Here is a 24770-nt window from a genome sequence, read left to right as displayed (position 1 = left end):
AATGGCACAAATTCCCTTTCTCTCCATTTCAGGATTTACCCTAAATCTGGAATGGGGAACCCTGCAGCCCTCCAGATGTTCCTTAGACTTCAACTCCCATCAGCCCCAGTCAGAATAGCCAATGGTCAGAGATGATGGGACTTGTAACCCACCAATATGAGAGGGCCTGCAAGTTCCCTAGCTCTGCTGCAAATGATAACCCATAAATTCAGGTCAGCAGTCAAACAGTTAATCTCACTTTGAACATTGGCTAAAAGATATCACTTCTATTTAAAACAAAAACAAAACACAATGGGATCCTTTCTTCATCAGCCATCTTTATTACAGCAAAATTCAACTTTAAACAGTTTCAATAAACTTTTTATTATTATTATGCCTCTCTCTTTCATTTCAAAAAATAAAAAACAAGTTTCTTAAAAGTACCTGAGTGTTTCATCCATTTCTGCTAAACAAATTTCTGGGTTTTTTTTTTTTCCAGATGAACTTGCTAGCCTATTTGCCCTGAATTTACACTGTTTGCTGTTTGGAATCAAATTATTTTAACTTTGTTCCAAAATGTTCAAACAGAAATAAAAAACCCCAAGGATTTCATACTGCTCCCAAAATGTTCCTTTCTCAAAAAAAACCTCACCCTAAAAACAGTGCTGGCGGATCTAAAAACTGTTGCCACCTCCATTGGAAGAGAAGTAAGGATTGGTCCTTACAGGTCCAGCAGTAGTAGATGTGAACCTGAGAGTAAAATAAACAGATTGAGCTCAGCCTCCCTGAATAACAACCACTATTTTATTTTTTCTATTGTATGCTGCCCCCTCTTCCAATTCATGAACATGTCTGGATCCTGAAATCATCACCTATGAGGATTCCAAAGATACAGATAGGGCTCTGTTTCTTCAGCAATTCTAGGGAATGCAGATTTGCCATTGGTATAGATTTTCCCGCCAAATCTTGCGGTGATGGCCGCTGCCCTCCTTTCCTTCTCCAGCATACTTTCCCAAAGTACTCTGATAATGAAAGGGTGATAATGAAAGGGTGGCAAGGGAGCCAGGGAGCCACACGGTGCCCTCCAGATGTTGCTTGACACCCCAACTCCCACCAGCATAGCCAACAGTCAGGGTCCATGGATGATGGGAGTTGTAGTCCAACAATATCTGGAGAGTGCCACATTATGCTTTAAAAGTTACCCAAAAGCGTGGAAATGTAAAAAAAAACCTCCCTGTCCATTTTAAGCCCCCTTCACTATTTCCCAAAATGTGTTTAAGAAAGGAAGAAGCCCGTCTGTCATCAAAATCCTCTTTCCAAAATTGGCATGAATTACTTTATGCCACCCTCTTCTCCCCATTTCAGGATTTTCCCTACATGTATCTTCATAATTCATCCTAAACGCACCCCTGACCCCCAAAGAGGAAGAGGAAGAGGAAGAGGAAGAAGAAGAAGAAGAAGAGGAGGAGGAGGAGGAGAGTGAATCCTGAAACAGAGAGGAAACTATCCCTAAACATGCAAATTGATTTCCACCTTTGACTATTCTGCACAGCCACTACAAAGCACAGACTCACCCATAGGAAGGAGAAAATGGATACTGTGGACCATCACCTGCCATTGCTGGGGGATCACGTACGCTGCTGGATGGCTTGGTCGGGTTCCTCTGCTGATATGAGTAACCTGGCTGAACCAGTGGGATGTAGCTGAGCACAGGTGTGTAAGGTGAGCGGAAGATTTGCTGCGGATTGTAAGGAGTGACCTAAAGAATCAGGAGGGAAAGAGGAATGGAAAGGGATGATGCTTTGAGGGAAGTGGAAATTTTTTAGAGTTCACAATGGCTTGAATAGACACACCAGCATTAATGGGCATGACTGACTTAGGCCATTGATTTCAATGGGTCTACTCTGAGTAGAATTTACTTGGCTACAACTCAATGTCTTAAATTGTTATACCTGTTCAAAATGGGGCTGGGATCACAAAAATCAGCATTATTTATGGAGGGGCATGTCCGAGGCAACAGCCACTACATAAAGGGGTGGCATATCTTGGTTCACCACCTGAGAGATCTCACCAGAAGCCACTGCCACTTCTCCTACAGTGGCAGAGGCAGCAAGGTAGGCAAGGTGTTCATGGGGCTGCTGCCTCTTGGGTTTCTGCCACGCAAGGTATATTTATGCTGCCTCTTGATTGCCTAACTTGGCCTTGATCTTCCCACTTTGAGAAAGCTCCCTTCTCTCCCTCATCATCCTCTCCCTCTCAACTTACCTAGAAAATCCATATGGATTCTAAACTTGCCAAACATCTTGAGCCCCTGCTTTTTGCCCTACTCCAGCAGAATAGTCTGCAAACTATGTACAACTCAGTCTCTCTTACTGATAAAAAATCATCTTCCCAGGCTGGCCATACTTGATCTCCTCCACTTGTTAATATTGCCTAGGTAAAGGTAAAGGGATCCCTGACCATTAGGTCCAGTTGTGACCGACTCTGGGGTTGCAGTGCTCATCTCGCTTTATTGGCCGAGGGAGTCGGAGTACAGCTTCCGGGTCATGTGGCCAGCATGACTAAGCCGTTTCTGGCGAACCAGAGCAGCGCACGGAAACGCCGTTTACCTTCCTGCCAGAGCGGTACCTATTTATCTACTTGCACTTTGACATGCTTTCGAACTGCTAGGTTGGCAGGAGCAGGGACCGAGCAATGGGAGCTCACCCTGTCGCAGGGATTTGAACCTCCAACCTTCTGATCAGCAAGTCCTAGGCTTCGTGGTTTAACCCACAGCACCACCCTAGGTCTACTTTAGAGAGAATTCACTGCAGGAGGAGCCCAGAATTGGATTCCTAGCCATGTCACTGAGGTGGGCAGAGGAAAATGGAGGAGGAAGAGAAATGGCCTGCTTAAGCCCCTATCAATGTATAGTATTTTGGAAGGGGGATTAAACCATTAACTCCATGTGACAATTCCAGAGAACAAATATGGGACTTAGGTCAATCCTTCTGCCCTTGACAGCCATCTAGCTCCAAGGTAGCAGTGAAGCTTGGACTAACCAAGGCCAGATGACGTTATGCCAAAGCATAATAACCCCACACTTTCCACGGCATATCCCCATCACTTTCCTTATTGCAAAAAGTCTAACCATTTGGGGAAGCAGTTTTGTTGCACAAGACCTCCCAACCAAGTATAACTGCGCAACCCAAATTTGCTGTTATGTGATTGAATCCCACCCCATTCTGGAATCACCAAAAGGCTGCAAGAGATGGACTTGCTTAAAGCCACTGAAAGCTGAAACCATATTCTTCCTCCCCATGCCCAGCAAATCAACAGCCTCTATACTGATTCATGCTAGAGTACTTATGCCATACCTGTCTAGAATAGCATCCCAACTGAGGATGTAGCGTCTGCTGGTATGGGATCCGTGCTCTTTGCTGATACAAACTCTGTTAAAAATACACAAGGCAGGAAGTGACCATTGTAGGCCTCAACTTATTATTCTTATGATTATGATTAACCAATTAATTTTGGATCTCACTCCAGTGGTGATCTGTGTTCCGATATCACATGCTGTTCTGAGGACCTCACCGTCATATCTTATAGGAGTGGGCAATTTTTTTGCTTTTTAATTTGCTACTCATACAAATTTGAATAAATCTGCATCTTGCCAGACTCTAAGACAGGTCCTTTTTTAAGAAACTGAGGGAATCATAGAATCATAGAATTATAGAATTGGGTTATCTAGTCCAACCCTCTGCAATGCAGGAATCACAACTGGTAAAGGTTGGTCTATTGGAATCCTTGTGCCCTCATCCCTGACTCACAGTGCAAATCTATACATATTTACTCAAAAGTAAGCTTCACTATGTTTAATGGTCCTTACTCCTAAGTAGGGATCATGGAGATATTTAATTATGTTTGCATTTACAGACAAACTAACCTAATTTGAGCTTTTCAAAACCACACAAGAACTGAACATAGCCATCGTTTGACATTTCCACTTTTCCGAATTTTACCATGTTCCCCAGTTAAGTCATGTGCCCCAAAATGCATATACTGGAGTAAAATGTCCAGTAAAATTAGTAAAAATAGCATACAGAATTACATTTTATTAGGGGGCATTGTGCTGCAAAAAATGTGTATATCAGGCAAAAATGCATACAGATGTGTATATTAGGAGAGATTCACATTGAAATGCTGACGAATTCTCATGAGGATGCATTTTTTAAAAATCTCAAACTGATGTGGAAATATGGAAAACTGAGCTTCCGACTGGGAAAAGAAGAAACTAGAGAAACTGAAATTGACATATTCACCCATTCCTACTTCTAGGTAAGCATGTATAGGATTGCAGAAGGTACCACCTTAATAGTAAGGATGGGCAGATCAGTCTGTTTTTAGTCTGTGTCAATTTTGCACCTATTTATTCATAAATCCATTCTGTCCTGTTTTTGCATTAATCTGTGATTCCGCCCCCCACCTCCAAATCAACATGACGATTTAAATAGGTCATATTACAAACTTATTTAGCTACGTATTCTATCTTAACATAGACATTTTAAAGTGTGTTTTATCCTAAAATATGCATTGTGGGGAAATTTTTGGTCTTTCTTTTGAGCTAAAAATATTCAGTGCAATCCTAACCATGTCTACTCAGAAGTAAGGCCTACTCAGTTCAGTGGGGCTTACTCCCAGGTTAGTTGGGTTAGGATTTGCAGCCTGTATCACAAAATTCAGAGAAGTGATCTGTACGTTCCCAATCCACACACGAGTCTGGCAGGTGTGAGTCAGGTTAGTTCACAAGGGAATGCATAGATATCATATTCAAGAAGCTTCACCAGCTGCTAGATGGAAAAGACATCTTTTCTTCCCCATTCTGTACAACAGTAACACACCAAAACCACAATAGCTCCCAAATGTGAGCAACGTGCCCTTAACCTCCAATTATCCAAGATAAATTTTCCCCTCTGATTAAACCAAAGCTTTAATTAATATATAAATGGAAGGAATTAAGGATTTTACCTATTATTATGGCTACTGCTGCTATCCTTTCCCCCCAGCTGTGGCTGTTGCCCATTGGGACTGGTAGCACAGTAGGCAGAGAGGACAATAGCAGATGGAGTCAGAACCAATGATAGGCAAAGTCCACTATTTCTAATTTTGTCCCCATCCTCTTCCCTGCTGAGTTCTCCAAGGGCAACACTGGGTCTAAGATGGAGGAAGCTGAGAGAGGGCCATCTGAGGTGCATTGGGCAGTGCCCCATTAGCCTTAACAGATCAGCCTCTGCTGCTTCTTTCTGTGCTATGTATAGAAAATTAAATAAACATGGCAGTGATTTATATTTCTCAAGTCATGTTGACTTTTAATTTGGGAGGGATCATCAGTAGACACATTGGGAAATCATTATGTAGACATGAGATAATAGGAATCATTATTATTGTCATTGCAGTAATTGCTGGGGCTCCCCAGGTTGCTGCAGCTTGGATCTCTGCCCTGTATTTTCTGCAGTGCTAAATTGAGAGGGAGAATAGACATGGCATTCTCCTGTCCATTTTCTCCTTGCCTAGAGAGCTTCAGGGAACAACAGGAGCTTTAAAGATAGCGGGGGAAGGTCCATGTTGCATTGTGCCATCACACAAGTTACTGTCATGATGTTGTTGTTTAGTCGTTTAGTTGTGTCTGACTCTTCATGACCCCATGGACCAGAGCACGCCAGGCACTCCTGTCTTCCAGTGCCTCCCGCAATTTGGTCAAACTCATGCTGGTAGCTTCGAGAACACTGTCCAACCATCTCGTCCTCTGTCGTCCCCTTCTCCTTGTGCCCTCCATCTTTACCAACATCAGGGTCTTTTCCAGGGAGTCTTCTCCTCTCATGAGGTGGCCAAAGTATTGGAGCCTCAGCTTCACGATCTGTCCTTCCAGTAAGCACTCAGGGCTGATTTCCTTCAGAATGGATAGGTTTGATCTTCTTGCAGTCCATGGGACTCTCTAAAGTCTCCTCTGGCACCATGGTATTATGATATTTATATGGAATTCTATCTTCCCTTCTATAGACACTCCAATCCAGGGCACATACATTCCCCACTGGATCGGGAATCAAACCTGTACATCTCCTCTTTCTTTCTTTCTTATTTATTTTCCATAATTTAAAAACATCAACCATAAAAACATTTACAGATGTAGAGGTGCTACCATGCTAAACCCTGACCCCTACACTGAACATAAGGATCTCCTGATGAGATGGTATCTGCAGGAGGTCTTCTACCACAGAGCACAGTGGTTGATTGGGTATATAAGGGGTAATTTGATCATTAGGTGTCCTGGTGCCAAGTTGTATAGGGCTTTGTACACTAGTACTAACACCTTGAACTTAGCCTGGCAGCTAATTCGCAGCTAGTGTAATTCTTTTAGCAGCAGTCTGATATGATGGTTTATAGTCTGCCCCAGTGAGAAGTTGAGCCGCTACTTTCTGCACTAGCTGCAGCTACAGGGCCAACCGCAGGGGCAGCCTTGTATACAGCACATTGCACCATTCCAACCTGGAGGTTATAGTGCCAAGTCAACAGTGTTCAAGCAGGCTATCCCCATGTAGAAACAGCTGTAGTTGTCTTACCAACCAAAGCTGATAAAAGGCATGGTTCACCACTGAAGTCACATTAGCCTCTGGTGCCAGAGATGGTAAACAAGTCAAGGATGGGAATTTTTGGAAGTTGAATCACCACCTCTTTCAAGATGGCCAGAACTACTCCATGGTGCAAGAGTGTGCTAGCCATGCACTGGATCCATTGATTTCTGAAAACTACCACCCAGTGTCAAATACCTCATTTGGGGAAGTTGATCAAGAGGACCATGTTAGGACAATTGCAAACACACCTGGATAAAACAGAAAATCTTTACCCAATCTGGGTTCTGGCCTGGTTCTGTGGCTGAATCAGCCTTGGTCATGCTGATGGATGAATTTTATCAAAAGGATGTGTGTGTGGTGCTGTTATTATTACTTAATCTCTCAATGGCTTTTGATACCATTGCCCACGGTATCCTCCTGAGCTACCTTGATGAGACAGGTATTGAAGGGTATTGAAACCATGATGTTACAGTGGGTGTTGCCCTGGACATCTCAATGCTGTAAATGTGAGGCCAAGATCGCTACAGAGATGAGAGACAGGACCCTCAAAGTGCCTTTCAAATAACACACAATAGGCTTCCAATTGGTCTAAAACTCTATTCACTGGAGATGATGTTTATAGGCCCTGGACAATACAGAAAAGCTCCGCGGGATGGCTACTTGAGGATGTGATGAAAGCAGAGAAGTGACCCATCTTCCCTGTCCTCAATACCATGTGATAAACATGATTGTGCTGTTTAACTCATGTTGGGTCAGCTTCCCAGTGCATCTTTTGCTACTTGCACTCAGTTGTCCAGCCTGTTTCATCATCCTTAGTGCTCTGATATGCAAAGGTGCAGAACTGGTTCTGCAGTGCTAGAGGAGACACTTGGGTACCCCCTGTCAAGAGCTCAATGCATCTCCCCATTCTACAGTGAAACAAGGGTCTCAAAAGGATTGCGTGTTCACTGGAAAAACTCTGAGAGCATTCAGGAATCCTTCCATGTCTAGACCACACCTTCCTGCAATTGTAGCAAAAGACTTAACTGAAGACACCCAATTATTCCTGCTTTTTCACACAAGGTGTGTCGCCAAGGTCCTCTGTTATTATTAGTGGCCTCCTCTGAATCCGTTCCCCTATCAACATACACCATGAATGGGCATCTTCATGATTTTCAGGTCCTCTCCAGCATCCTGAAAACTTGAACACGTGGAGATCAGGAACTGCTTCAGTGTTCCCTGTGCCACTGAGACTCCTGCCCTCTCTGACTTACTGCCTCTTATGCTTCACACAGCCTCCCACAATGCCTATCTGGTGCTACTAAAGATGGAGGAGAAATTTGGTTTGCATTTTAATGCGAACCTACCTAGTTCGCGCTTCCTGCAAAACTGCTGTCCTTCACTTCAGTTTGAACTTCTCTTGAATTTTGTAATACAGTTCACCAACCAAAAAATGGGCACAAAAACACATGTTTTAGGGAGGAGTATGCATAAATATGCATATATTAGTGAAAATTACATATAAAATACATTATACTACAGGAAATTGCTTGCATTGCAGAGTAGCATGTGTATATGAGAAATGAGCACTAAAATGCCAATGAATATCCATTAAGATTTCTTTCTTTTCTTTTTTACATTGCAAACTGATGTAGAAATATGATGAACTGAACTTAAGATTGGGAAAATGAGAGAAACTGAAACTGGCAGATCCATCCACCCCTAGATGCTACCTCTTGTACTTCACATTACTCTAAAAATGCCCATAATGTCCCACAATTCCCCACAATGTATTGGGCACAACTCTCCAAATTCCCATGCCTTGATGCAAATATGTCTACAACTAAAGCCAAATTCACACCATACATTTACAGCACCATGACACCAGTTTAAACAGTCATGGGTTTCCCCAAAGAATTCTGGGAGCTGTAATTTGTTAAGGGTGCTAAGAGTTGTTAAGGGTCCCCTATTCCCCTCACAGAGCTACAATTCCCAGAGTTCCCTGAGAAGAGGGATTACCGTATTTTTTGCTCTATAACATGCACCCGACCATAACACACACATAGTTTTTAGAGGAGGAACACAAGAAAAAAAATATTCTAAACGAAACAGTGGATGTATGATTTTTGTGGTTCATGCTGTGGCCACAGACATGTGATCTGACAGTGAGTTTGGAGTAGCCCAATGCAAAAATCCTGAGGATCCATGTGGATCCATGCTTTGTAACTACGTTTTGCACCACTGCGATCCCAGGCAACAATGGGTGCATGATTTTTTTGGTGCAAGATGTAGCCATGGACATGCTATGTGATCTGATGGTGAATTTGGGGTGACCCAGTGCAAAAATCCTGAGGATCCATGTGGATCCGTGCTTTGTAACCACGTTTTAAGTAGGGAGGGAAGGAAAAGCACTCAAGGGACAAGGAGCACGCGTGGGGTGGGTAGAGAAGGATGCTGCTAATAATGAAGAAGAGGGGTATAAGGGGAGAAGGCTCCTCTCCTCTCCCCTCCCCCTTTGCTCCATTAAAGCAAGCAGGCTCTGCTTTTCTTCCTCCTCCCCGCTCATCCCCGGTTTAGCGAGCTGAAAAACTTTGCTGCTATGTAGCGAGCTGAGTGGGGAGGGGAGAGGGACAGAGAGCCTGCTTGCTTTAAAGGAACCAACCGGACAGGAGCCGCTTACACTCTCTCCTCTCCTGCTTTGCTCCTTTAAAGAAGCAGGCTCTCTGTCCCTCTCTCCTCCCCACTCAGCGGCTCTTCTTCCACTTTGCTGTTTCAAAGCGAGCCACGGAGGAGGGAAGGAAGGGGAACCAGGGATCCTCTGCTCACGACTGCAGCAGGTCCCCCCCGCCACCCGTAGGCATTCCCTCCATAACACGCACAGACATTTCCCCTTACTTTCTAGGAGGAAAAAAGTGAGTGTTATGGTGCAAAAAATACGGTAATTGTAAACCACTTGGGAAATGGCAGTTCTGGGGAAAGGGATAGGGGACAACTTTCTGCACCCTTAATGAGCTACAGCTCCCAGTGTTATTTGGGGGAAGCCTTGGCTGCTTAAGGTATATGGTGTGGATGTGGCCTAAATCTAAATAAGCTGATAACCAAAACCCTATTTAGGCACTCAGAAATTGTGGTGGCAAAAAGCACGCAGGGGCTGAGGGCACATAAACTCTGGTCTGAAGGGGTTTTGGAATTGCAATGTTTTCCCCAAATTCACTATAAAACCTCCAACCAGGTGGGAACCCTAATAAAGTTCCTGATTGTGGGAAGGTTTCTAAACATTTCCAACTGAGCGTGCATAGAAGCCTCCTTCAGACCCTCACACTCAGCATCGCGTTGGAGCAGGCATACCTGGCACATATGGGGACACTGGGGGCAGGGTGGGTGTACATGCCCTCGACCCTATACCTGCTTGATCTCCTCATGCTTCCAGAAGGAACACAGAGTTGGGCTCCAAATTAAATATGTGATGAAATCAAATATTCTTTCCCTGTTAACCACTGCCTCTCCTTCCCTCCCTGTTGTCTCTTGTGTGTCAAATTTTATACTGTAAATTCCTTGAGGGAGGGACCTTTCTTCTTGCACTAGGGAACTGATGGCAGCAGCAGCAACCGGGGAGGAGATACCACAAACTAGAATTCATCTGGTCATGAAAATCAGATGAGCATGGATGAGCCAATCCCAGGCCACGGCCTGCCTTATGACTGAAACATTTGTTGCACATGCCTTCAATCTGGATTCTTCATTGAAGGAATCCATAGTTAGGTTTTCTGGGCTTCCAGAATGTCTAGAAGCCCTCTTAATTTATATTAATTGCCACCCTTCCAGATTTGGTCTTGGTCTGAATCTTGACACTTCAGGCTTGGTTGCCTGTCGGTGTTTCTAAATCTGAGTTATGCAACCTCATAGCTCTTTCTTTCTTCCTCACTGCCAGCCTCATTCAGTTTTGGAGCTCTTTCCACACACCATTCATATGGGCTTGTGTCATTCATTACCTGATACTGTGGGAAGCTGGAGTGGTTTGGGAAAACAGGAGGTGGAGGGTAGTTAAGGCTAAGCCACATTGGCTGTTTTAATGAGGTGGCCGTCGAGTTCGTCGGGAATCGTGGGGTGAAAACATTCCCACTGTATTTAAGGTTGTTCTTATCAATGGCTGTAGAGGTTGCTGTGGAAAATACAAAACAGAGTTAGGCACCATCAATGGGGGCTGTTTGATAGAACTCTTAACATTTTAATTATATGAATATTTGCCTCATATCTGGCATTAGTCAGGAATTCTAGGAAACCAAAGCAATTAGCACAGTTTTGAAATCAATGCTTCAAATCAGTGCACAGTTGAAAGGTTGAGTCCGCTATCTTGATCCCAATGGCATTCAGTTGTATCCTGTACAAAACCAGTTGTATCCTGAACAAAAACCTGTTCTTTGATCTCAGGAGCCATCAGTGCAAAATTTGATTATGGTAGCTTAAGAGGTGTCCAAATGTATAGTGAGCAAGCAACTTTCTAAAATAGATAATAGACCTCTATGAAACAGAGCATTTTTGCAGCTGAAAGAGAGGGCCACTGTTGTTGTAATAAATAATAAGAAGAACAATAACAGTAGTAGTAGTAGTCAGAACACTGCTCTACCAAGTTCACTACTGTGTTCTCTGACTGCTAGTGGTTCTCCAGGGGGTCTTTCTCAGCCATCCTTGGAGATGCCAGAGATTGAACTCAAGACCTTTTGCATACAAAACTTGTGCTTTGCCAATGAGTTACTGCAGTTGCTCTGAACCAAAGGAACAATAAAAGGAACAATAAAAGAAGGTAATTGATGAGGATCCTCTATCAACCCTAATCCCTGACCCCACGGTGTTATCCAAGCCTGGCTCTGCCTTTCCTGTCCACAGCTCAGAGCTGACAACCCCCCTACTAGAAGTGACCCACCTGTAAAACTGAAGATTGAGCAAGGATGGGCACCTATTTCATATAGACTTTGACTGCAAAACAAACGGGAACTCCTGGGATGCCAAAGGAAAGAGGATAACAGGAGGAGTGGGTAACAGGAGTTCTCTCAACTGACTCGTCTGTTTTAACCAGAATGCTACATAATAATATAAGAAGGGCCCCACTGAATCAGAACTATGGCTCATCTAGTTTAGCATCTTGTTTCCTACTGTGATCAATCAGAGGCTTTTGGAAGCCCTCTGGCAGGACAACTAATATTCAGTAGCATTCTGCCTTGGAACATGCAGGCTTTATATAGCCAGCATGAGCTGTAGCCATTTATAGACTGATCTTTCTCCATATACTTGTCTAATACCCTTTTAAAGCCATCACTACATCTTTTGGCAGAGAATTCTGTAGATGAATATATGTGAACATGTCTTTCCTGAATCTCCTATCAATCAGTTTCATAAAACAATGATGATAAGGAAAGCATTTTTCTCTGCACATGTTCACCACACACCTTGGGTTCCTTTCCCTTCATAATTCCCGAATAATCATCACTAGTTAGCCCACAACCCTTACCATTATTTTGACAGAGCCCATCAGCAACTAGTTCAGGGTCAGTTTTTGAGCAGATCTTGGCAAATACTGGGAGCTGTTTCTTTTGCACAGATCCTTGACTTTCCATGACCGCCATTATTGGGGATGGCCTTGTTACATTGTCTTTGTGGGCTGCAGATCCAAAGACATTGTTCTGCAGTAGTAGGTCCTTGATAAACTTGGTTTCTTCTGTCACCGTTTTGGTGTCCAGAGTCTTGGTGGCCTCAACACGTTTGAGTGGGAACTGCGCCAAAAGCTTGGCAATCTGAGTGTTGGAACCCATCATATTACTGTTTCCACTTTCTGTACTTTTGGCATTCTTGTAGATTAATTTTGCAGGGAGCAAGATCCCTGTGACAGTGGACTTAGTGGACAGCTGGACATCGCATATGGACCTCAGTTTCACTTCCCTTTTGTTTCCAGTGAGTGCTCTGTAGACATTTTCCATTGCATCCCTCTCATTTAACATCTGGTCTCCATCAGAGGGCATTGTGAGGTGGTTGTTTGCTGGGGCCTGACATGAAGCAGCTGGGGTGGCCTTCTCATCTTCAGATCTTTGCATCTCTAGTTCAGTTGCATTCTCTTGTGTAAGGCTCAAATACTCTTGCTCAACCAGCATGGATATTTCATCTTTACAAATGCTGTTTTCCAAAGATCTATGCGAAACAGGGAAAGAACCATTTATGTAGGATTGCACAAATTGGATAAGAGGAAGGGCTGTTGCCTAGTGATAGAGCACATGCATTTCATGAAAATCCTTGACATCAGTATGTGGGTCTAGGAAAGACCCCTCTCTGAAACCTTGAAAGCTACTGGCTTTTGTCAGCTTTTGTCAGCATGGACAATACTGAGCTAGGTAGACCAGCTCCCTTTGATCATAGAAAAGGCAACTACCAGTGTAGTTAAATAGAAAACAAATCCTTCCTTCAGCCAAGTTTGATTGGGGGAAGTATAAAATGTTAAAAGAAAACAAACAAAAATATTCTACATATTATATTTATACATCACCATTCAGCCATATAGGATCCTAAAGAGGCTTGTCCAGAAATGCAAGACTATTCACATCAATTAAAATACTAAAGTAAGGGCCCCTTCAGACATCCTTTTATTGAGCATTCACGATAATTTCTGCTCATTGTGGTATTGAAACAGTTATTTGCAAGGGGGGGGGGAGAGTGTGTGTGAAAAACTAATACTCAATGGAAAAGGCTGATTTGTTGGTCACCAATTCCCACCTGCATTTTTCCTAAAGAACTGTTCTGGTCCTGCAATCATTCCTTGATAATACTTGAAAAGCCTCCATGGGCTTGGTGACTACTTGCAAGGAATGTTTACCAAACCCAGATGGCAGACCTCCTCTCCTGCTCATCATTCTACCCCCTTTGCAACTAACCTTTGTAAAAGGCAGCAAAGTTACTGGTGGTAGGAGAAAGCCTTTGACTATGATCCAGACAGGCCTGTTACCCTGGCTGCCCAATGGATCTAAAAGTTGAAGCATCATTTTCTCTTGGGATCAGCAGATTTGTAGGAAATATTGCTACCCCCTCAACTCGCACTACTATTAGGGATTAAAGAAGACATTGTTTCCCATTCTATCCTGTATTTGTTGCATGCAGCACTGTCTCCATGCTGCTGCAGTTTGCCTTCTGCCCAAAATTACATCCATTATCTTACTTTCTGCTGTGGTGAAATTACAAAAATCACATAATTAAATACACAAATACCAGAAGTCTCATTGTCATTAAGTTGTTCCATCGCATTCATTTCAATGCAGAGGAAACACAAGGCAAAGTGTGGGAGGATGTAATCAATTACATATCCTTTGCAAACTGAAAGCAACAACAGTGAATACCAATCATATATGCTGGACTGATTCCCATTCTAGACAAGGGATGAATAAGCAAACATCAACAATTTCTTCTCTCGCTGCTTTTGTCAGAATTCTCTGACATCGCTAGTTACTCCAGAGCTCTGATATTATTTGGAAATATAACAAAAAGGGGTGAAAAGAATGATGTGGCAAGTGAAGTGAAGGTGCACTGTGGAAAAGAGACAAAAGAATAACTAAAGCAAGGGAGTCCATTTCCATACTACAAAAGAGGGCCACAAAGATTAAGCCTTTGCTTTTATGCTGTCTGAAAAACGAGGAAGAAGCCACAGTAAGAGTTTGTACAACTGCACCATCTGGCAACACAAACAAGAACTTTGTTTGGATTGCCAATCCAGCTTGATCACTCATTACCGATTGCCATTAACAGCATAAATGTAGTTTGTTTGTTTTTTACTTACTTTGTTACAGGCTCTGAGGATGGAACAGCTGGTGCTATAAACATGCACTATGTATGTACTTATCTATACATATAAATATTGTGTCAAAATTCTTTGTAAACTGCATATTACTTAATTATCCTCTAATTATGGCATCACTGTGTAATTAGAGCAGCCTTTATTATTTTATAAATTGAACCAATCTTCCATTCCATTTCCTTTAGAGCATCTCTGAAATGTTGCTGGGTTGTTGTTTTTTAATTCAGCGATCTTTTCTCGGTATATATCTCCTGAAATTGATGCAAAAGACTGAAATACACCCCTAATCGTTAACCAGAGAAATTAACCCACCAGACTCCTGGGTGGTCTGATGTGACTGTCAAAAGGGCTAGTTGTCTCCATTCCTCCTTTGCCTCTTGGGATGTGATGATAGTGGGGTAAATGTCAGTACATAGGAAACTGGAATTGGCCAAGGGACACTGTCAGGGAACTGCCATCGGAGAGAGAGGTGGTGGATAAGTTCCATGAGAATAGGAGAGAATCTGCAGCAGAAGGAACCAGCAGGGGGAGTGCAGGAGTCACAGCGGAGGGGAGGCTCTGGGATACTTCCAGTGACGACAGCGAAGAGGTAACAAGACCCCCGTTAGGAACTCCCACCCTGCGCCGGAAACTGTCACGCAGAGAGTCACGAAAGCGCATGTCTGTCAAACAGCTTTTATGTTGGCGTAGGTTCCGTAGACGCCCACTGTCAGATTCTACCAGCGACTAACGGAGTCATGCTTTGGGGAGCTCCGTTAGTGCCTAGGTTGGGATGACCAACCAAACCCCAGAGGGATCAAGCTTTACGCACAAGCAGCTCATTATCCCATCACAGCAATCTGACAGTCTCTGAAAGCAGCTTGTGCAAGCAGAGGGCATCATGAGCGAACCAGCTGGAACCGGAGGTGCAGGAGCTGGGGCTGGAGGAGGTCCAAGCCTGGAAGACAGGTACAGGGCGTTGGAGGTCCAGCTCGCGCTGCAAACGGCGAGGCTCGAGGAGAGGAGGGCTCAAGATGCGGATAAAGGGAAACCCACCCCACTTGCCAGAAAGGTGCCTGGATTGGTGCAGAAATTTGGGGGGGATCCCAGGAACTATCAAGCCTTTAGGACAGAGATGCAATATGCTCTTAACCTACTGTTTGATGACTTCCCTGATGAGAACTCTAGAGTGGCATACGTGATCGGCCATCTAGAGGGAGGGGCGAGGGACTGGGTGCGGCCCCTGATGGCAGCCAATAATGAAATCTTAAAGGACACTATGAAGTTTTTTCGCGCCATGGACTTGATGTTTTCCAGTGAGATTGAGCAAGGGGTGGTGCGGAGGCAGTTAATGGCGTGTAAACAGGGGAGCCGATCTGTACGTGAGTACTGGACTGAGTTCAGCATGCTGATTCATAGACTGGGGTGGGACCTTGCGAGTGAACCTATTCAAATGCTGTTTGAAGAAGGGCTCTCTCCGGCAGTGAAAGATGAACTTTCCCGGGCGCCCAGGGCGGAGTCTATGGATCATCTGACTAAATCAGCGCTGTCCATAGGAGCGCGCCAGGAGGCAAGGGCTTTGGAAAAGCGGGAAGGAAAAGGGGAACGTTGGAAGGATTTCCGCATTCCAGAGATTCCGGAGCAGCCTTTCCCGCCAGCAGAGCCGATGGAAATTGGAACAGCGCGCGCGCGCGCAGTTTCAAACACCAGTGAAGGGCGGAAGAAGGAGGGGAAGGGCGCCAAGAGATGTTATCTCTGCCAACAGCCAGGTCACTTTGCCAGAGTCTGTCCGCAAAGGAAGGAATGGCAAGGAATGGCGGGAACTGTTGGGGGGAAGGAGGAAGGAGAAACAAGCAGCGAGCAAGTAAAAGCCAACGCCTGGCTGCCAGCATCAGGGCACCGCAGTCAGGCAGAGGAGAAGTGAATGTGCCCACGCCGGAACCTCCAAGACCAGCGCTTGTGATAGAGGTGTTGCTGGAACTGTCCAATGGACACCCACTAAAGATAAAAGCGCTATTGGATTCAGGCAGCTCCTGTAATTTCATGAGTAAGGAGTTTGCAGCTGAACACCAGATACAGACTATCCCATTAAGTAAGCCTTTGCAGGTTACCACGATTGATGGGAGGGAACTGTTGGGAGGAGAAGTGAGCCAGCAGACTGTTCCAATGGTAATGAGGGTGGCAAGACACACAGAACTGATAGCGTTTAACGTAGCCACTTTGGGAGGAGCTCCCATTATTTTGGGAATGAGCTGGCTAGCACTACACGATCCTCTAGTAGGCTGGCATCAGAGAGTGGTTTCCTTTGGATCAGCACATTGCCTAGAACACTGCAAAGAGGGAGAGGTTCAGGCAGGGGCCAGGGCCACTCTAGCAGGGGTGGAAGTGATGGGCAAGGGCAAGGTGCCACCACAATATGCTGACTTGATTGACGTCTTTAGCGAAAAGGAAGCAGATAGACTGCCCCCGCACAGACCCTTTGACTGTCAAATTAACTTACTCCCAGGAGCACAATTGCCAGTGGGCAAGCTGTATGCAATGTCAGACAGTGAAATGCAGGAGTTAAGGGAGTTCATTGACAAGAATCTCAAGCGAGGTTTCATCAGAGAGTCACGAGCGGTGGGGGGCAGCCCAGTGTTCTTTGTGGACAAAAAACACACGGGCAAACCGAGGCTTGTATGTGACTTCAGAAGCCTAAATGCAGTGTCAGAACCAGTGACTTTCCCTATGCCTAGAATTGATGACATTCTGACACAGGTGAGAAAAGGGAAAATTTTTACCAAGCTGGACCTTAGGGGGGCATATAACTTGATACGTGTGAGAAAGGGGGATGAGTGGAAGACCACTATGTTCACCCCCTTGGGGGCTTTTGAGTATTTAGTTATGCCTTTCGGATTACAAGCGGGCTCCGCCTGCTTTCAATCATTCATGAATCACGTCCTGGGGCCACTGCTCTACAAGAACTGCGTAGCGTTCTTAGATGACGTCCTGGTGTACTCAGCGAATGAGGAGCAGCATGTGCGAGATGTAAGAGAGGTACTGAGCAAGTTGCGAGAAAATCGGCTGTGGGTGAAACTGGAGAAGTGTCAGTTTCATACCAGGGAGGTGGAATTCCTGGGGTACCGGTTGTCTGACAAGGGGTTGGCCATGGATCCCAGCAAGGTTCAAGCGGTACTGGAATGGAAAACACCAAAGACCAAGAAGGACGTGCAAAGGTTCCTGGGCTTCGGAAACTTCTATAGGAAGTTCATCAAGAACTTTGCCCATTTGACAGCGCCTATCACGGATTGTCTTAGTAGCAAAAAGAAATTTGTTTGGACGGAAGAAGCGCAGCGGGCGTTCGAACGCTTAAAGCAGGCGTTTGCGTCGGAAGAGCAACTGTTGCATGTGGATCTACAACAACCAATGAGAGTGGAGACTGACGCGTCAGACCGAGCGGTGGGGGCCGTTCTTCTCCAGCCGGGAAAAGATACGTCTGAATGGAGACCGTGTGCATTCTTCTCGCGGAAGTTGAACAAATCCGAGAGGAACTACACAGTATACGACCGAGAACTGCTCGCCATTCATGAAGCCTTCCGGAAATGGCGGCACTTGCTGATTGGGGCGCAGCACAAGGTTCAAGTCCGAACTGACCACAAAAATCTGGAATATTGGAGAACAGCCCGAGTGCTGAACCAGAGACAAGTACGATGGGCCCAGGAGTTCTCCAAATTCCACTTTGAGATTCGTTACGTGCCCGGATCCGAGAACGTGAGGGCGGACGCTCTTTCCAGGAAACCTGAGTACTTAGAGGGGGAGGGAGCGCCCGAGGCAAGGCATGTAATCCCTGAAGACCGCTGGGTGTGTGGGGCGGCATTGGTGGGGCAGAGGGAACTGATAGAGGGTACTGAGAACGATGAATACGCCCAAGGGAAACTCAGAGAGCTCCGGAGGGCAGAGGAGAACACAGGGGGGTTTGAAGAAAAGAACGGGGCGTTGTATTACAAAGGGGCACTGTACATACCCGACGGGGAACTGAGGGGCAGAGTACTCAAGCAGTTGCATGACAGCCCCACCGCGGGACATTTTGGACAGCACAAAACCATGTGGTTGGTTACCAGGGAGTTTTGGTGGCCCAAGGTGAGGGAGGACGTACGGGAATATGTCAGGGGTTGCGTCAGGTGCCAGCGAGCAAAAGGAGAGAGGGTGGCGCCAGCGGGGCTATTACAACCCTTACCCACGCCCGAAAGGCCATGGGAGGCAGTATCCATAGATTTTATGACGGACCTGCCAAAATCCAAAGGCAAAACAGCTGTCATGGTGGTGGTAGATCTATTAACCAAGATGTGTCATTTTATAGCTTGTTCACATGCAGTCACAGCGGAGGAAACCGCCAAGTTGTTTGTAGAACATATTTTTAGGTTGCATGGCGCCCCCTTGAGGGTTTTGAGCGACAGAGGGAAACAATTTACTTCCAGGTTCTGGAGGAAACTGATGAGCTTATTACACGTAGAACTCAATTTCTCAACTGCTCGGCACCCAGAAACCAATGGGCAAGCGGAAAGGGCAAATGGGATTTTACAACAATACCTGAGGTGTTATGTAAAAGACAGAGAAAATGATTGGGTGGATAAGTTACCTCTAGCAGAATTTGCCTACAACAACGCGGAGAACGTGTCCACAGGGATGAGTCCCTTTCTGGCAAATTATGGGTGTCACCCCCGGGCATTCCCAGGAGAGGGAGGGGAGAGGTGGAGCGTGCCGGCGGCGGAATATTTTTTTGAAGAGATGGAAGCGATCCACCGTCAGCTTCAACTTAACTTAGAGAAAGCCAAGGAAGAATATAAGAAGCAAGCAGACAAAAATAGGAGGGAAGGTGAAACCATAAGGGTGGGGGACCGGGTGTGGTTATCCACCCAAGGACTACCGTTCAAAGGAGGGTGTAAGAAATTGAGACCCAAAAGATTGGGACCCTTTGAGGTCATACAGCAGGTCAACCCAGTAGCATTCAAACTCAGGCTGCCCAGTCACATGAAGTTACACCCAGTATTTCACAGGTCATTACTGTCGCCGTACCGAGAGGGACGTGAGTGGGGGGAGCATGAGAGAGAGGCCACCCAAACGCCCGTGATAGAAGAGAGAGAGCGCGACATGAACGTGGCAGGAATCATTGATTCCAGGTGGAAGGGGAATCAGGTGGAATATCTGGTAGAATGGGAGGGGGAAGTAGAGTCGGAAAACACTTGGGTACCAGCAGAGGTAGTCAATGACGAGGTTTTAATAGAAACATTTCATCAGCGTTTCCCAAGAAAACCGCAACCCGTGGCACGATTTAGAAGGGAACACTTTGGTACCACCGATGAGGAAGGAGAGTTTGAAGGGTTCCCTGAGTCAGGGGTGGGTGAGGAAGCCGACTCAGACGAAGAAGAGGAAGACGGGGAGAGAGACGGTACGCCGTGGCTAGAAGTGTTTGAATCCTCGGACGACGAGGAGAGTTCCTTCAGGGGCTTTCCGTCCTCACCGCCAGTGGGAGAGGAGGCGGGAGGGGGTGAAGGGGGCCCTGGGGGGGAGGTGGATGTCAGGGAACTGCCATCGGAGAGAGAGGTGGTGGATAAGTTCCATGAGAATAGGAGAGAATCTGCAGCAGAAGGAACCAGCAGGGGGAGTGCAGGAGTCACAGCGGAGGGGAGGCTCTGGGATACTTCCAGTGACGACAGCGAAGAGGTAACAAGACCCCCGTTAGGAACTCCCACCCTGCGCCGGAAACTGTCACGCAGAGAGTCACGAAAGCGCATGTCTGTCAAACAGCTTTTATGTTGGCGTAGGTTCCGTAGACGCCCACTGTCAGATTCTACCAGCGACTAACGGAGTCATGCTTTGGGGAGCTCCGTTAGTGCCTAGGTTGGGATGACCAACCAAACCCCAGAGGGATCAAGCTTTACGCACAAGCAGCTCATTATCCCATCACAGACACCAATTGTTGAATCGCTGCTCAAATTGCAAGGGCATGGTGAGGATGTCTGAGAACGCCAGGGAAAATGGAAACAAAGGTGGAAATTGCTGGTGTTTGTTCATTTGTTCCATGTCTGGAACGGGAATCAATCCAGTCAATATGAGCGATATTTGGTGTACTTGTTACTTTCAGCCTGCAGACAACAAATAATTGATCGTGTTCCTCCTTCCCCATTCACATTGTTTCCTTGGTATTGAAATGAATGGGGTGGTATAACATAACGACAATGTATTTTATGTAGTTAATTACTCAAGTTACATAATTTTGCCATAAAAATAGACAGTGAGACATATAATGCAGTTTGTAAGAACATAGGAAGAGCCTGCTGGATCAGGCCAATGGCTTATCTAGTCCAGCTTCCTGTTCTTGCAATGGCCAACCAAATGCCTGTGGGAAAACAGCAAGCAAAACATGAGCACAAGAGCATTTGCCCCCTCACAGTTTCCAGCAGCTGACACTTGGAAGCATTGTTGCTTCCACTGCTGGTAGTAGCCATTGATAGCCCTCTCCTCCATGAATTTGTCTAAACCCCTTTTAAGGCCATCCAAGTTGGTGGCTAAACCCAGATACACTATGTCAACAGCTTGTAACTCTATCAAAATAAATAAATAAATGAGATTTGTGTAGCATGGCTTGTTTTTGAGAAGCCCATGCTGGGTCTTAGTGATCCTAGCATCTGTCTCTAAGTGCTCACAGATTGACTGCTTAATTATCTGTTCTCAGACTTTTCCTGGTATTGACATTAAGCTGACCAGTTGGTGGTTGCTTCGGTCTTCTGCCTCCCCTTTTGGAAAATGGGGACAACATCTGCCTGACTTGTCTATTCAAGTCAACACCTGACTAAAATCCTTATACAGCTAATAGATAGTAACAAAATTGATGAAAGCCAGTACTCAAAATGGATAAAATTGCAAAAAAATAGTATAATATCAATTTCACTTCTCTAGTAACATCAAAGTCTGATCAAAATCCAATAAACAACAACAAATACACACACACACACACACACACACACACACACCCCTTGGGTTAAGAAGTTTGCTTCAGGATGAGAACAGAAATTGTGCGGCGGTAGCAGGGCAGCAGCAGTGGGAGGCCCCATTAGCTAAAGTGGTACCTCAGGTTAAGAACAGTTTCAGGTTAAGAACGGACCTCCAGAATGAATTAAGTTCTTAACCCAAGGTACCACTGTATATGCGGCTTTCATTATTTGACGTTTCAAAATACTTTTTGTTTAAAATTATTTGATATTAACACTATCACTCTGGATATTATTATTTTTATTTGAAATTGAAAAGTGAGCTCCAAGTAGCCTAGATAAATCAACTCAATTTGGGACTGCCGTTCTCTGCTACTAGCACCTATATCTCTCAGTGCCTCATTTTGTCCTGAAAACCTCCAGAAGGAGACACAACCCAGAAGACTAGCCTGGTTCTCCCTCCTCATGTGACTTCTGCAAGGCAGTGGGGCTTGTCTTGAAACTGCAGAAACTTGAGAAATTTCATATCACCTTTCGGGGACTGTTTCTGATGAGGGAGAAAAAATTCGGCATGACACAAGCCAAACTGTGTGTGTGGTGTGTGTGAATTCTGGTCAGCTTCTACTGAGGCATGTGATTAAATCTCACTGAATAAAGTGAAGAGAATTTTGATCTTGTCATTTTAAATTCTCTTGACCATGGAAGCAGAAGCCTCCATGACAAACACCTTTGATTCATTAGAGTCTTCCTAAAGGGCACAGTTTTGTTGTTGTTCTTTGCATCCTGCCACTGTCCTGTTTAGATCTCTGCCTACACTTGCCTGCCAAGGATGGAAGGTGTCTGTTCAATTTGTCATCTGCTGCAACATTTTGGGCCAAGATTATACCTTCTGCCCTTTTGCTTGATCCACGGCCTTTAATTATTTTAACATATTGACTTATGCAAATAGGATGCTCCAAGTCCAATTTGAAAGCGCTCTGGAATCTTTTGAACAAACAACAAAGATTTGCCTTCCTAGTCTGGGGTATTTTCTTTTACTTAGTGTTATTTTGTAACCACAAAGGGATGAGAATTAGGAGAATTCTATCACAGTGTCAACATTATGGCATCTCTCAGCCTTAATGTAATGAAAAATAATTTAACATCATGAATCCCTTCTGTCCCCAATTTGTTATCCCTTCCTCACTGAGACTGAAGTACAACCTTTCCCAAAACTTTTGATATTGAGGACACAGTTTAAAACTAGAGGCACACACTCAAAAAAAGATGTATGTACCTCTGCACTCATCTTCCTTGTAACTGAATGGCAGCCTAGTTATTGTTGCCCCACTCTTTGTTCAGTCAGTGAGAGTTCAGTGGTGGACAATACTTTCTGGGCAGTGAGGCTCCTACTTCTGGGCAGGGCTAGTGTCCAAGCTGATGGGCCCCATGGCACTGACCATCCTGCAAGACCTGGTCCCTGATTTGTCTGGTGTATTTTCAAACCAGGACAGTTGCTAGTTGCCACTAATCAATTCACATGCTTACAAAATTGCCTATAATCTTCCTACTTTGGCAGCATCCTAGAGAATGAAAATATAAATATAAATTCCTCCTTCTCCCTTTCTCTTTTCTACCTTCCCCCTTGACATCTCCTCACCAATGGAGGCTTTGGTAAAACACCCCCTTGCCAAATCTGGCATTTCAGAAAAGTAGATCTTTTTAGCCACTACCTTTGAAACTCATTTTTGTTTTTAACTTCTGAATGCTTCCTTTCAACTTTCCCCTTGAAATATTTCAATTTTAAAAATATAAATGCACAAGCAACTATGGGGACTTGTGGTTGTTTCCAGTATCACAGATGTAGGTTTATATCACAAGGAGCCAATTTTTACAGTGGGGAAAATTATTCTGCACCTTCTCTTTTAATATGGCATTGAAGCCCTCTCATAGTGTGGTCAGATTTCACCCTAAAAAAGATTTGAGTCTAAATGTGCAGCCAATCTGAATTCCACACCCCTACTTTTGAAATCCTCTTGGGGTTTGACTGTTTTAGATCTCTGGAGGAGAGTTCTAAAGTTGAGGATTAGCAGCTAAGAATATCTTTCCACATGCATAGGAACATAGGAAGTAGTTTTATACTGAGTAGGACCACTGGTCCTTCTAGCTCACTATTGTCTATGCTGACTTGCAGTGGCTCTCCAGGGTTTCCCAGCCAGGGAGTCTCTCCCAGACTGACCTGGAGATGCCAAGGATTGAATCTGGGATGTTCTGCATTCAAGACAGATGCTCTACCACAGATCTATGGTCCTTCTTACATGCCTTTGCCACATGGCAGTGGTGGCCAACTGTCAAATCTCAGCAGCCCCAGCTAACATGGCCTCCAAGGAAGATGGCAGTTGTATTCCAACAACTTCTGGAGACCCAACATTAACCACCCCTGTTGTATGGTCTTGGCAGATGGAGCACATGGAACACTTAATGTCCAAAAATATGAGAATGTGTGGCATCCTTCCTACAGCCATAATTTTGGGCTAAGAAGTGTTACTGGTCCAGGGTGCCTGTGGTTATGACAAGGCACTCAACAGATGCTCAATATTTACTTTCCACTCTGTTATTAATGCATGGTTCTCTGGCATTCAAAGAGGTCCTTGAATTGAATGCTCACAGGTCCAGGCTCAAAGTTAGACTGAGAACAATTTGAAGAGGGTTTGACCACAAAAATTGCAGTTGGGTGCATGGAAGAAGATTGTCCTTGGAGCATGTGAAGCCCATGGGGACTGATTAGGGCATTATACAATTAAATAAATGAATTACATAAACACTTTCCCATTATTTCAGATTAACCGCTATGAAATATATTCTCCAAGACTCCAGTTTCAGCTAGATAGGTAGAGCTTCTATTGATCTGTGAGTTAAGTAAGATTCCTCCTCTCCTTTTTGTTTTGTTTTGTTGAGGTGTTTTGTTTTTTAAACACTCACTCTTTTTGGGAGCTGCTGGTGGTACTACTGCTATCTTCTCTGAGAGCCTCTGAAGATGTGACAGGATGACAGCTAAGTTGGAGAAGCGGTGATGAGGATCTTGGTTGGAGTTCCTCAGGGAGGCCTTGGACCCTTTTCCAGATCTCATGGCAGGCTTTGTCCAAGCTGTCCTGGGGAGTGTTGTGATGGATCCAGATGTGTCTTGGAAAAGGGCCTAGGGGGAAAGGACCTTTAGGGTTGACTGTTGAACACTGAAGGCTGCTCCTACCAGTCAGCATCCTGCCTTGTACAATAAAGAACAGGGGAATTAAAAATTAAAAACAGGAGAGCTGCCTAGACACCTTTGGGTAGTGTGTTTTATTTATTTTTATTTTTTTAAAAGGTGGCATAGAATGAACTAGATGGCAACAAACTGTGGTAGCCAAGTAACCGTAGAACCCTTGTGGCATAGCAACT

The 24770-nt window shown here is 44.8% G+C and overlaps 1 protein-coding gene across 2 annotated transcripts; it reads right to left on the bottom strand.

The window, feature by feature from the left end:
• Nucleotides 1-297: 297 nt before the first annotated feature.
• LOC309347258 (uncharacterized protein C1orf94) lies at nucleotides 298-24704 on the bottom strand. 2 transcript variants are annotated; one of them, XM_081871638.1, is made up of 6 exons: nucleotides 24315-24704; nucleotides 12079-12752; nucleotides 10562-10731; nucleotides 3336-3410; nucleotides 1591-1738; nucleotides 298-729 (listed from the first exon to the last, which is right to left on the bottom strand). In XM_081871638.1, the coding sequence occupies exons 1-6, from the start codon at nucleotides 24590-24592 to the stop codon at nucleotides 701-703; spliced, it is 1374 nt and encodes a 457-aa protein (XP_081727764.1). In that variant the 5' UTR covers nucleotides 24593-24704; the 3' UTR covers nucleotides 298-700. The 2 variants fall into 2 exon arrangements, with proteins under 2 accessions (XP_081727764.1, XP_081727763.1); XM_081871637.1 differs by having other exon boundaries at nucleotides 1554-1738; nucleotides 24315-24703.
• Nucleotides 24705-24770: the final 66 nt, after the last annotated feature.

This window comes from Podarcis erhardii, assembly GCF_964252035.2.
Source record: "Podarcis erhardii genome assembly, chromosome: 7".
NCBI classification, from domain to species: Eukaryota; Metazoa; Chordata; class Lepidosauria; order Squamata; family Lacertidae; genus Podarcis; species Podarcis erhardii.
Note: the sequence above shows the minus strand (reverse complement) of the source record. Positions and strands in the feature narration are given on the sequence as shown.